Source organism: Aythya ferina (genome assembly GCF_964211825.1).
Source record: "Aythya ferina genome assembly, chromosome: 1".
NCBI classification, from domain to species: domain Eukaryota; kingdom Metazoa; phylum Chordata; class Aves; order Anseriformes; family Anatidae; genus Aythya; species Aythya ferina.
The window spans coordinates 119,439,798-119,451,835 of NC_140296.1; the positions used below are offsets into that span (position 1 = coordinate 119,439,798).

The 12,038-nt window shown below is 55.1% G+C and overlaps 1 protein-coding gene across 6 annotated transcripts in view; it reads left to right on the forward strand.

Annotated features, from left to right (window-relative positions):
- BOC (BOC cell adhesion associated, oncogene regulated) overlaps window positions 1-12,038 on the forward strand; it is a 40,486-nt gene that overhangs the window by 25,548 nt on the left and 2,900 nt on the right. For 3 of the 6 annotated variants that reach the window (XM_084506495.1, XM_084506491.1, XM_084506496.1), the window contains 12 exons: window positions 1,740-1,886; window positions 2,341-2,484; window positions 2,736-3,029; window positions 3,711-3,983; window positions 4,485-4,783; window positions 6,505-6,673; window positions 7,412-7,522; window positions 8,212-8,418; window positions 9,225-9,406; window positions 10,477-10,582; window positions 10,778-10,900; window positions 11,491-11,712. In XM_084506495.1, the coding sequence (XP_084362621.1) occupies window positions 1,740-1,886; window positions 2,341-2,484; window positions 2,736-3,029; window positions 3,711-3,983; window positions 4,485-4,783; window positions 6,505-6,673; window positions 7,412-7,522; window positions 8,212-8,418; window positions 9,225-9,406; window positions 10,477-10,582; window positions 10,778-10,900; window positions 11,491-11,712 (2,277 nt within the window). The remainder of the gene's footprint in view (window positions 1-1,739; window positions 1,887-2,340; window positions 2,485-2,735; window positions 3,030-3,710; window positions 3,984-4,484; window positions 4,784-6,504; window positions 6,674-7,411; window positions 7,523-8,211; window positions 8,419-9,224; window positions 9,407-10,476; window positions 10,583-10,777; window positions 10,901-11,490; window positions 11,713-12,038) is intronic. The other 3 variants (XM_084506492.1, XM_084506493.1, XM_084506494.1) reach the window with 3 other exon arrangements.

Consider the following 12,038-nt stretch of genomic DNA (forward strand, 5'->3'; position numbering starts at 1 on the left):
GGTGGTGTGAGGAGGGGAGAGAAGGAAAACACAGGTGCTGCCTGCGAGACCAGGGGGAGCGGGGCTCGGGGATGCACCTGGGGCGCGCGAGCGAGCCGGGGTCTGTAGGGCAGCCCGGGTGTGCCCGCGAGGGCCGAGGAGAGGACTTTCACCTCGAGGGCCTGCTTTTTATTTCCTCGGGCTCCTTCTCCCGCGTTATTTATGGCCTCCCATTCATTTAATCCGCTCCGTCTCGCTGCTTGGCCCCCGGCCGCGGGCCGCAGCTGGTTTCGCTCCCCGCTGACAGCGGCGCAGGCAGCTTGCGGGGCTGACCCTCCTCACGCCTCCGAGCGGGCGGATGGATGCGAGCAAGGGCCCTCTACTCGCGCTCCTTCATGCTCACAGACACCAAAATCAGAATAATTGTAAGCCCCGTTAGCCCCTTCGCAGCCGGGAGCAAGTTTCTCCCAGCCACCGGGGTGCGACGGGGCCGTGGGGCTGCGCAGAGGCCATGTGCATGTGCAGCTCCCTGCCAGCGGTGCTGGGGCCGATGCCTTGGCTCCGAAATCTTCGTTTGGCCGTGATGAGCGCAGACCACCAAGGCGCACATTAATTTCCCCGATGCTCGTTTATATTTTGGCGATGGGAGAAGCATGTGCGATGCGGGCAGGCGGACGCTGGGCTCTCTCTCGCCCCTTCTCCACCTCCTGCCATTTCTGCGGCTCTCGCTCTTTTTTTATTCCTTGATCGAGGATAAAAAAAAAAAAGTGAAGAGGGGAAAATGCCCGGCACCCTGCCCCTCCCCAGCGGGAACTTTCGTTGCTGGAGGAGCGCGGGGCGCCGCCAGCTTTTCACAAGTGAAGAGTTAACCTTCATCTGGCTTTAATACCCAGTGGAAACATGGCTCCCCTCCTCGGCCTGTCTTAAAGGATTAATGGCATTGCTGCAGCTCGCCCTTATTCCTTCTTTTTGGTATTATTATTTTATTATTATTATTTATTTTTTTTTTCTTTAATTGAACGGTGCCAAGAAATTCCAGGAGTATGAAAGCATGTGCGCTGCAAATCATTTTTATGACATTGCAAAACCTCCCCTCCCCTGCTCGGCCTCCTCCCCTCCCCTCGGACCCGGGCACGGGAACACTCGCTCCCCCAGCAGCCGCCCGGCAGCCCCTCCGCGCCGCCTTCGGGGAGGCTTTCTCGCCGCCCTGCCAAGAGGGCTGGTTTTTATTTAAACCCCATCAAGGATCTTGCTTTAATCAGAAAGTCTGCTTGAGAAATTTCATGTCACTTTTCCATGACTGTGGGTGGGAGAAGCTCGGAGCCAGCCTTGTCTCTTGCTCTTGGAGCGCTGCTATGTTTCCCAGAGAACAAAAACACATTTTTTTGCCGGCTCGGCTGCCAAAGGCAGGCTGCGTGGAGCCCGCCCTCCACGAACCCTCGTGCCCCCCAGCTCTCCAAACTGCCCACGGGCACTTGGATGGGTTCGGAGGGGCCGGCCGAGCGGAGGGCGGGTGCCCTCATCCTGGTGTAGCAGCTGCTGCCTGCCCTGGCAGGGGCAGGTGCCCCCTATTTGCACTTTCTGGCTCCCTGTTTCCATATTTCTTTTGTACAAAGGGTGCCCTGAGCAGAGAGGCCGGCTGCTGGAGCGCTGGAAGAGCACAGGGCAGCTCTGGCTGCAAGAGCTGCTCGCTAGGAACAGCTCCTGTCCTCTGCTGGCACCACGCAAGCAGCCCTGTCATTGTTTTGTTCCCCGTGCAGATCTCAAGGACTTCAAGTTTGACGGCCAGCACGTGATCGAGGTGGACGAGGGCAACACGGCCGTCATTGCCTGCGACCTGCCCGAGAGCCACCCCAAGGCCCAGGTGCGCTACAGCGTGAAGCACGAGTGGCTGGAGGCCTCCCGAGGTGAGCACCAAAGGGTCTGTCCCCCCGTGACCCCCACAGCCTCAATTTTACCTTTCCCTGCCAGCAGCAGCACTGTCTGCCTCCCTCTTGTCCCTTTTTGGCCAGTTTGAGGACGGGCTCTTTTAGGGTGTAACACCAGCTTGTGGAAGGGGGAAGGAAGCAGAGTTAGGCGATGCGCCATGGTGCTCTTCATTGGGCATCCCTGTACGTCCGTGCAGCGTTCCTCTAGCCCAAGATGTTTCTGGACATGGGGAATTTTTAAAAACTTGAGTCTCGATTCGACAGCTTCACTCCATATGCTGCAGGCACTTGTGGCAAGCTGGCTTCAGCCGCGGCGCTCTTCCTTCCACAATTGCATCACTGCTTCTCCTGATGTGTGAACAAAAAGGGCACAGTGTTTCTTCTGGGACACACACCTTATGACCATGCACCATTTCCTCTTCTCTCCCTGCAGACAATTACCTTATCATGCCATCCGGGAACCTGCAGATTGTCAACGCCAGCCAGGAGGATGAGGGGACCTATAAATGTGCTGCCTACAACCCCGTGACGCAGGAGGTGAAAACCTCTGTGTCCAGCGAGAGGCTCCGCGTGAGACGTAAGCCGCTCTCCTTTCTTTGCATGTCTGAGCCATTCTGGCCCTGGGTGCACATACAAAGTACGAACAAAGTATGCTCCTGGGATCGCTGTGCCTTCCTCAGGATTTATTTTTGGTGTCATACGAGGAAAGGTCCTCAGTCCTTCAGCAAGACTCCTTGGGAAGACTACAAAGTCATTCCCTTAAAGTATGACTTGATCCTGCACTGCCGCCTTCCTTCCCACCTACCTCCTTCCTCCTCTCGTCGCCAGGCTCCACGGCGGAGGCAGCTCGGATCATCTACCCCCCCGAGGCTCAGACCATCATCGTCACCAAAGGCCAAAGCCTCATCCTGGAGTGCGTGGCCAGCGGGATTCCCCCGCCGCGGGTCACCTGGGCCAAGGACGGCTCCAGCGTCTCGGCGTTCAACAAGACGCGCTTCCTGCTCAGCAACCTCCTCATCGACCCCACCAGCGAGGAGGACTCGGGGACCTACAGCTGCACGGCGGACAACGGGGTCGGCGAGGCCGGAGCCGCGTTCATCTTCTACAACGTGCAGGTGTTCGGTGAGTGCTGCCGTAGCCCTCGCTTGAGGAGGGGCTTGGGCTTTCCCCGCTGCTTGCGGGTTCCAGTTCTGAGGAGACGGGATGAATTCTGGCTTGAGGGTGGTGGTTCCTCCTTCCTGGCTCCCAGCGTGAGCTGGAGGTGATGGATCCTCCCTCCTGTGGGGAAGGTTTACTCTAACACTCTCTAGTGGAGGACTGGCTGCTTCTCAGGTATATTTGAGCTAGATAACAGCAAAGAGATGAGAGTGTCCTGCTTTTCACTCTGTTCTGTAGGAAAGCTCTCTGTGGGGTGAGAAACATAAGGGGTACCACGCCTTACATGTTTCTACCACACATCCTTCTCCTTCTCACGAGCATTAGGGAGGATAAGCCCATGTTTTGTTAGATTTCATCTCATCCAAGTGCTGAAGTGTTATTGGCACGAGCACAAGCTTTGCAGAGTGACGTTTCAGCTAAGAGAAATGGGACTCATAGGTGCCTGCTGTCATCATGTGGCTCAGAGGGACACCTCTGTGCGGTCGATGTGGATGCTAAAGGGGAATACCACATCCATGTGGGACCCCTCAAAGCTAGCAGGACTGGCAGGGAGGGTCGAGAACCTACAGAGAACAGCGCAAAGCCACGACGCTGCCGTGCTCCCTGCCAGGCGCTGCTCAGCAGCCGTGCTTTTTCCCCTGGCAGAGCCCCCAGAGGTCACGATGGAGCTGTCCCAGCAGATCATCCCCTGGGGCCAGAGCGCCAAGTTCACCTGCGAGGTGCGGGGGAACCCCCAGCCCTCCGTCGTCTGGCTGCGCAACGCCGTGCCCCTCTCCACCAGCCACCGGCTCCGGCTCTCCCGCCGGGCGCTGCGCCTGGTCAGCGTGGGGCCCGAGGACGACGGCATCTACCAGTGCATGGCAGAGAACGAGGTCGGCAGCGCGCAGGCCATGGTGCAGCTGAGGACAGCCCGGCCAGGTCAGTCCCTCTGTGGGAGCTTGTGGGCACTCGGTGGTGGAGCCCTAACGCACGGGGAAAGAGCAGAGGGGAGCAGGAGAAAGTTGGGGTATCACCCTCCTGCTTGGGTTTGAGCTCTTCCTTCCTTTTCACCCTACACTCTGAGGGTTTCTGGAGGTGCCACCTGTTTCCTTGGACCCTGATGGACTTCTCCAGGGTATGAGGGGCTAGGAAGCCCTCAGAGAGGTGTAGGAAGCCCTATTTGGCCAAGGCCTGTTCTGGGAGAGTCCCCAGCGAGACATTATGTTAATGCCAGGAGAAAAAGCTTGTTTTGGCGTGGCACAGCCGGCAGCACCACCTGGGACCTGATACCTCTAAGGGACTTGTGGTGCAGTGTGGGGATAGCTCTGGTCTTTGGAGAGGAATCAGGGGGCTTCTCGCAGCTCTGTCCTCGCCACAGGACTGGGTCAGGCCTTTCCCCTGCCCTCACCACCCAGTCACTTTTGACATTTTGCCTTTCAGGAGCTACCCTTAACCCTGGGCGAGATGCCCGGCCGGGCTCAGCTCAGCCACCCACGCCGCCTTCCCGGGAGGGTGCCTTAAAGCTGCCCCTGGATAAAGCTGGGCTGCCGAAGCCTGGGAGCACCCCGCTGGCAGCAGCTGCACAGTGCACAGCCAGCAGGGAGCTGGTGTCTCCAGCCGAGGCCCCCGTCATCCTCAGCTCTCCCCGCACGTCGAAGACAGACAGCTACGACCTGGTGTGGAGACCCCGGCCGGACAGCAGAGCCCCCATCCTCTACTACGTGGTGAAGCACCGCAAGGTAGCGATTGCCATTTTGCCCTACTCATGTTCTTTCTTCCGTGCCGGTCTCCAGGTGGGCTGCGAGCCTTGGATTTGTTTGTTTAATACCTGTATTTGCTTTGGGTAGGCAGAGGGTTGCAATGGAGAGGTAGGTTTTGCTCTAGGCTTTGAGTACGGTTCAGATCTGGTGTGTTTTTGATTCCCAGCCACTGCAAGGCACCATTTTATGTGAAAATATGTATCTGTTTTCCTGGAGTTGCTTGACTTCATGAACATACGATATAACAGAAGGCTTCTATAACACCACCATGTTCTTGATTTCTTTCTAAACAAAACTTAGGCTGAGGGTTTCAGCCATCTCTTTACATAGCCCTTTAAAACAAAGACAGAAGATGCCAACGCAAGAGCACAACAGGGCAAGTTTAAAAAAAAAATAAATAAAAACAACACAAAAAATGCCAAAATCCTCACCAGACTGCAGGGTCTAGTTGTCTGCCAGGAGGAGGTTTGTCCCCCAGTGGTGTATCATGTAACAAGCAGTGCTGCTTGCAATTTTAACTCGCAGGCTGGAGTTTGTCCATATTTTATTTGTTTTTCAGCGCTTCACCTGGAAGGGGCTGCAGGGCAGTGGAGGTCACCATGGGTCACTGCAGTTTGCAGTAATATGTTTTCAGTGTAGTCCAAATTCTCAGCTGGAGACTCTTTCTTGGGACGCTGAAGGATTGTGTGGAAAGGAATTAGTCCCAATAACCCTTAAACTTGTTTAGAAAGAGGCTCTTTCTATGCGATCTGTAGGATCAAGTTATATAATGATCTGGTTTTAACATCTCTGACTGGAAAAGCGTGTTTGTAGAGAGGGAAGGAATCAATTCAGCAACAAAAGAAAAGGCTCTTTGTGTGAAAGATGGCTAAGGAAAGTAAAACCTAATGACAGGAGGCTTAAAATTGTGCCGGGCAAGGGTCTGTTTCTCTTCTGGAAACTATCTGCGGCTGTCTCTTTCCCCTGTTCGTGCGCTGACCCTAAATTCTCAGCAGCCTGCAAGCAGTCAGATGCCGTGCAGCCATTATCTTTGTTTCTTAAGAATTTCTCTTTTTCTTCCCTGGATATTAGCAGTCTTGAGGGCTCCCCTCCCTGGCCTCACAGCTCCGCGGGCTCAGGAATAAAAATAAAACGAGGCAGGCATTAATCAGTCAGTGTCAAATGCTGGGAGAAGATGAATGATACAGCAGAGGCCTGGCATTTCCGTTTTGTTGCGTTGCCTGCATTGCTAATGCTCCTTTCGGCACCGGGTCACTTCGGTGTCCTGTGTGTTTGCTTGAAAAAATATTATCCTTGCAGCTGGGGAGAAGGAGGAGAGTCCCACCTTCCCTCCCGCTCCTCATGGGGCGGCGGGACATCACCAGAAAATATTATTTCCACGTCTTTCTGGGGGCTGTGGGAGTACGTTATCTATTCCCTGCATAAGGTGCTGTGGTTCCACCACAAAACATTGGAGGAGAGGCTTCAGAGCCTTAACTCTGCCCTTCACCAAGCATCCTCCAGCTCCCCCAAATCCTACTGCTTAATCAAAGCCCGGGCAGGCTTTGAACGCTCCCTCAGCTCTGCAAAATCGGGCTGAAAACATCTCCCCCCTGCGCAGACAGGAGGAGGTTTAGCCCCACTCGATCCACGACCCCAAGGGGACGTTTCTGGGCTCGGTGCTGGCCCCCAGCTTTGCGACGCCTGCCTCGGTCTCTCAGCAGGTCACCAACGCCTCGGACAGCTGGGCAGTGAGGGACGTCCCGGCCTCGCAGCACCGCCTGACGCTCACCAGGCTGGACCCCGGGAGCCTCTACGAGGTGGAGATGGCCGCCCACAACTGTGCCGGCGAGGGACAGACGGCCATGGTGACCTTCCGGACTGGTAAAGGTCCAGCCTGGCCCCGGGTGTTTTGCTCTGAGTTAAGCGAGGGCCCCTCCAAGCGTCCTTCCTCCCTCCGTGGCTCAGTTGGACACCTGCAGAAGCGAAGCAAATAGGCCTGGGGGGGCTGTCAGGAGGTTGTTAATCCATCCTGTGCCTTTGGGGGTTATTCCTGAGCTGTCTTTGTCCAATCTGTTCATAAAACCTTGTCCTGCACTGAAGGGAACTGCAGGCCCTCCTCCAGCAGCCTGTGTCATGCTGAGCTGGCTGCACCACCGAAAGGCTGCTCCAAATGCCTAAGCTCAGTCTCCCTGTCCCATGCTGCTTATTTTGTCCCCCAGCAAGGGTGGGGAATGGCGTTCCCTTCCTTGAAACCTTCCCCACAGTGCTGGGCCTGCTCACGTATCCTCTCAGGCCCCTGCACTGTGCTAATTACCACCTCCTCGGGCAGCAATCTAGCAACAGGATTTCCAGAAAACCAATTAAAAGTTTTTAGAAAATTAAATATTAGCGGGGGCAAAAAAAAAGAAAAAAAAAAGAAAAAAGCAATTAACAGTAGAACAACTCTGCCCCTTTAGCTTCGGTTCCTGGCTGCAAGTTGAGCACGTTGAAACCCTAGGGCTGTTTGAGTCCAAGGAGTATTTACCTCAGCATCACAGCTGGGACTCTTTTCTTTATTCACGACAGCAACAATTAACTCTGACCTGCATTGCCGTGTCCCTGATGCCATCTCTCCTTTCCGTGCAGGCCGGCGTCCAAAACCAGAGATCGTTGCCAGCAAAGAGCAGCAAATCCAGAGGGATGACCCCGGCACGAGCACCCAGAGCAGTAACCAGTCCGACAACAGCCGCCTGTCCCGTAAGGCTCTGCCTGGGCTGGGTGGGCAAGGAGGGAGGGTGAGGGGCCCCGGGTTGGTGCTGGGGTCAGAGTCAGTTAGGGTAGGAGGTTGCTCCATTTGGGCGTTTTGCTGCATTGGAGGAACACCAGGTCCTGCCTGGTTAATCCAATTTGTTGTTTCTCACCCTGGGCCCACCTCTGGTAGTCACCGGTGCCATCATCCCTTCTGTAATTGATGCGTTCCCTTTGCTTTCATCCCCACAGCTCCGTCCATCTCTTTCCCTCCCATCTTTTGATTGTTTTTGTATCAGGTTATACTTCTGCAGTTCAGAACTCTTCCACATTTCCTCCTCAGCTGGTTTCTCTCAGCCTTTCCTGTTTTTCACCTCCTACACCTGTCTGTCCCCTTCCTGTCCAGTCGGGCCTCTCCCCCTCCGTCTCCAGCCCTGTGTCCACATCTCTCGGTGCTGCCCCCCCTGTGATGAGTATACACACCACAAACCTCATCTCTCCCTGCTCGAGCTGGGAGGGGAAAAGGAGCGAGGTGCAAACAGGAGTAAAAGCTGTCTGGAGAGACTGAAAGGAGCAAGGATTTGGGGGTGCCAGCTCTAATGAAGAGGCAGTCCTTCACCCGCTTACCTCTGAGCTACGGGATCCTCCAGACATGGTGAGAGGAGTGTATTTCATGTCTTTGATGTCCACTTTTGCAGCCCCAGAGGCCCCGGATCGTCCAACCATCTCCATGGCATCGGAGACATCTGTGTACGTGACCTGGATCCCGCGGGGGAACGGTGGGTTTCCCATCCAGTCTTTCCGCGTGGAGTACAAGAAGCTGAAGAAGCTGGGGGACTGGGTCCTGGCCACCAGCGACATTCCTCCCTCCCGCCTCTCCGTGGAAATCCCCGGCCTGGAGAAAGGTAGGCAGGTGTTTTCCTCCCCACATCCTGGGGGGCTGTGGGAGAGCTCTGCGGCCCCTGTAGGATGGCCAGGCAGCTGCCGCAGCTCACTCGGCCCTGCCCTGTGGGATCCGAACAAAGCCGCCCCAGCTCCAGCCTGGGCTGCTTGGGGAAAAGCTGCAGATGCTTCTCCAATTTCTCCAGCTGCAGAGACCAGCGTAGATTTGACCTCCCTCAGGGAGGCTTGCACATGCTTTTCTGCCTTACAGGACAGTTACTGAAAGCATGAGTGCCTTGTCTGTGCCTTTTACGAGACAGGACAGAGCTTTCTTTCCTTAGCCGCAGGCAAGGCAGACGGACACACAATTCCCATTGCACTTCAGATGAGAAAAAAGGCATTGCTGAGTGGGACAGCTTTAAAGGACAAAATATCTACCCAAACTAAAAGAGCGAAAAAATGATGTTTGGTTAAACGTTATTTAGGCTTAGAGCTTTTATCTGAGATTTCGGTGCCTGATTGCCCCGTAGTAGAGGAAGGACACCATCCCATAGCTGCTCAGGGGTAAGGACAGCCTTTCAACCATCCCCACGTACCTTCCATAACTGCGACCCGGCCTGTAGACCATCCAGACAAGAATTGGGGAGGCAAATAAAAGCAGGCTCAGTCTAGCACGTGGCTGAAATCTGGTCATGCAGTATTTATATTCAATCAAAGTCTGGCTGTAGTCTCTCCACCTTCTGGAGATGTGGCCTGTGCTGACAGCAGAAGCCTTGGAAGACATCAGCGCCGTCTTGGTCAAACTCTTATCTCCCATTTCCTCCCCTAGGCACTTCCTATAAGTTCCGTGTCCGAGCACTGAACATCCTGGGGGAGAGCGAGCCCAGTGCTGCGTCCCGGCCGTACGTGGTGTCTGGGTACAGCAACCGCGTCTACGAGCGCCCCGTGGCCGGGCCGTACATCACCTTCACAGATGCCATCAACGAGACCACCATCATGCTCAAGTGGATGGTAAGGTTTGTAGGGGGGAAAAGAGCTCTGAAGGTGCAGGCGTGTGGGGGCTACCTGCCTGGCTTACAGATCTTCCGGGTTACCCCACTGGAGCCTGTCGGCAGCACGAATGGATTGGGGAGCCGACAGATCTCACAGACAGCAAGGGTCGGACTTGGGCCACATAGAAGTGGAGGAAGTCAGAGAGCCTAGGAAGCTGTTTTCATCTGAATTCAGCGTTGTGCACAGGAGGCATTTCAGTAGATAACTTCAGGGTCTCGACCATTTCGTCCAACAAGCACGGTTCAGCCACGCTGGGAGTGGCTGCTTGCTCCATGGCCAAATTCCTGGAATCCATTAGCACCTCTGTCTGCTCCTGTAGCTCCCAGCAGACGTGTCCTTCACTGTCACTTGCTGAATAGCAGCTGGAAGTGCTGGTAATCGTTTACAGCAGTCCAGCCCAGAGGATTTTTAGGAGCAGGCAGGATCTTTCGGATCACAAGCCCAGATCTAAGTGTTTCCAACAGCTTATTCAGAGGGGTGCATCACCCTCTTCTCTCCCAACTTCTGGCTCAAAAATGCTACAGGGCAGGATGGGCACTGCTGTTATTGTAAACACAGTAGCTGATATGGTACTGGGTGACATGCAGCACGAGCACATGGAGCTGGGGCAGTACAGCTTCGGGTGGAGGAGGAGCAGAGCTGTCCACACAAACACGAGATTTCTCCAGTCACTGGCTCATGGCAAGAGAGCTGCTGTGTGTCTGGAAGTGGTGAGACTGTTAGAGTCAAGGTGAAGGTGTGTTTGTCCTCGCCCAGCTGAGTCACTGCTGCTAGGTGCAGAGTATGGGATGTTTGGGTTGACAGGGACCAGATTTAAGGCCTGCCTGTTACCTGAGAGCATAAAATAGCAATGAGCTCCTGGAAGGAAGCCCTTAATGTGAAAACCAGCGGCAAGACAAGGAAGAGCTCCCTGCGGGTCTTCCTCCTGCCTCATCCCTTTTATCCTGACTCTTCCTTGCCCAGCACAGTACGGATACCACAGCACAGGCATCCCTGCTAATTTCTTCCCTCTCTCCCATTCTCTGCAGTACATCCCTGCCAGCAACAACAACACGCCCATCCATGGCTTTTACATCTACTACCGCCCCACCGACAGTGACAACGACAGTGACTACAAGAAGGACGTGGTGGAAGGTAGGAGATTTTGGAGATTGGTCCTAGCTCTCGATTTCTTCTATAAGAATATCTGGCCAGAAGGAGCCTTGTATACCAAAGGCACGAGGCTGCTGCTGCTGGCTGGTCCTGCTTCGCTTAGCTCTGCTGCAGTAGTGGGCCAGCTGCAAGTTCCCCACAGGAGCTAAAGACACCTCGTGTGTGTTCCCTCCTCAGGAGACCGCTACTGGCACTCCATCAGCCACCTGCAGCCAGAAACGTCATATGACATCAAGATGCAGTGCTTCAACGAGGGCGGCGAAAGCGAGTTCAGCAACGTGATGATCTGTGAAACCAAAGGTGAGCAGCTTCACAGGTACCAGCCCTGCCTGACTGTACGCCATCCACACTCAGGCAAGGAGGTGGAGGTGGAACAGAAGAGCAGGCTCGGCTTGATGCTGGCGCTCAGTTTGTGTATGCACCCGTACCAGTACTCACATCTGGTGCGGCCCTGCGAGTCCATCAGCATTTCCCTCAGAGCAGCACTGACCTTTTCCTAAGTGCCATGCAGATGGTGGCTGGAACCAGAAGGGCTAACTCCCCCTTGCTGGTCTCAACTGCTGTGCTTGATTATAAGCGAGTCCCATCTCGTCTTCCAAGCAGCTGCACTGTTGCAACAGGGACAGCATTAAGTCCAAGTGGGTGTTTTGGTGGCTTTCCCTTTTTCATGTGCTTTAGCAGCCCAAGAGCCTGGCAGATCTGTAAAGCAAGCACAAAGAACTCATCTGTATGGCAAAATGCTTCAGCCCGGGAAATCCTCTGGCATCCAGAAGCGCTTCTTCAAAGCCACTGCTGAAGCCTGTTCGCTCCACAGAAGTGCAGACATCCCTGGAGAGTGCTGCTCTTGCTCCTGCCCTGTCTGTGTCTCACTCTGTCTCTTTCCTTCACAGCTCGGAAGTCTCTTGGTCTGCCAGGTCGTCTTCCACCCTCAACGGTGGCCCCCCAGCAGCATCCCCCGCTCAGCGGCGGGCACAGCGGCCTGGGGACAGGAGCCATGGTGGCCCGTTCCAGCGACTTGCCGTACTTGATTGTGGGCGTCGTGCTGGGCTCCATTGTGCTCCTCATCGTGGCCTTCATCCCCTTTTGCCTTTGGAGAGCCTGGTCCAAGCAGAGTGAGTGTCCTTTCTTGAGGGCTGATGTACAAGATGTGCTCACCCTGTGGGTTAGATCTGATCCTAGGTGTAATTGGGTCAGACATAGTATGTGAGGGCTGCACCTTCTGGGAAGCAGGGAGAAGGGTGGGCAAAGGACAAGTTCCAAGTGTCCCGTAGAAGTCCTCTGTGAAGAGAAAAGATACCGGTCCGTCCCTTGTCCTTGTCCAGTCCCAGAAGGAACCCTGGGACTAGAAGAGGCAGCACTGCTTTTACTTTTGTCCGGGGCCTCTTTCCACCCTTTGTCTCCAAGGGTGCTTTGAGTGCCCGATACCTGCCTGACAGGA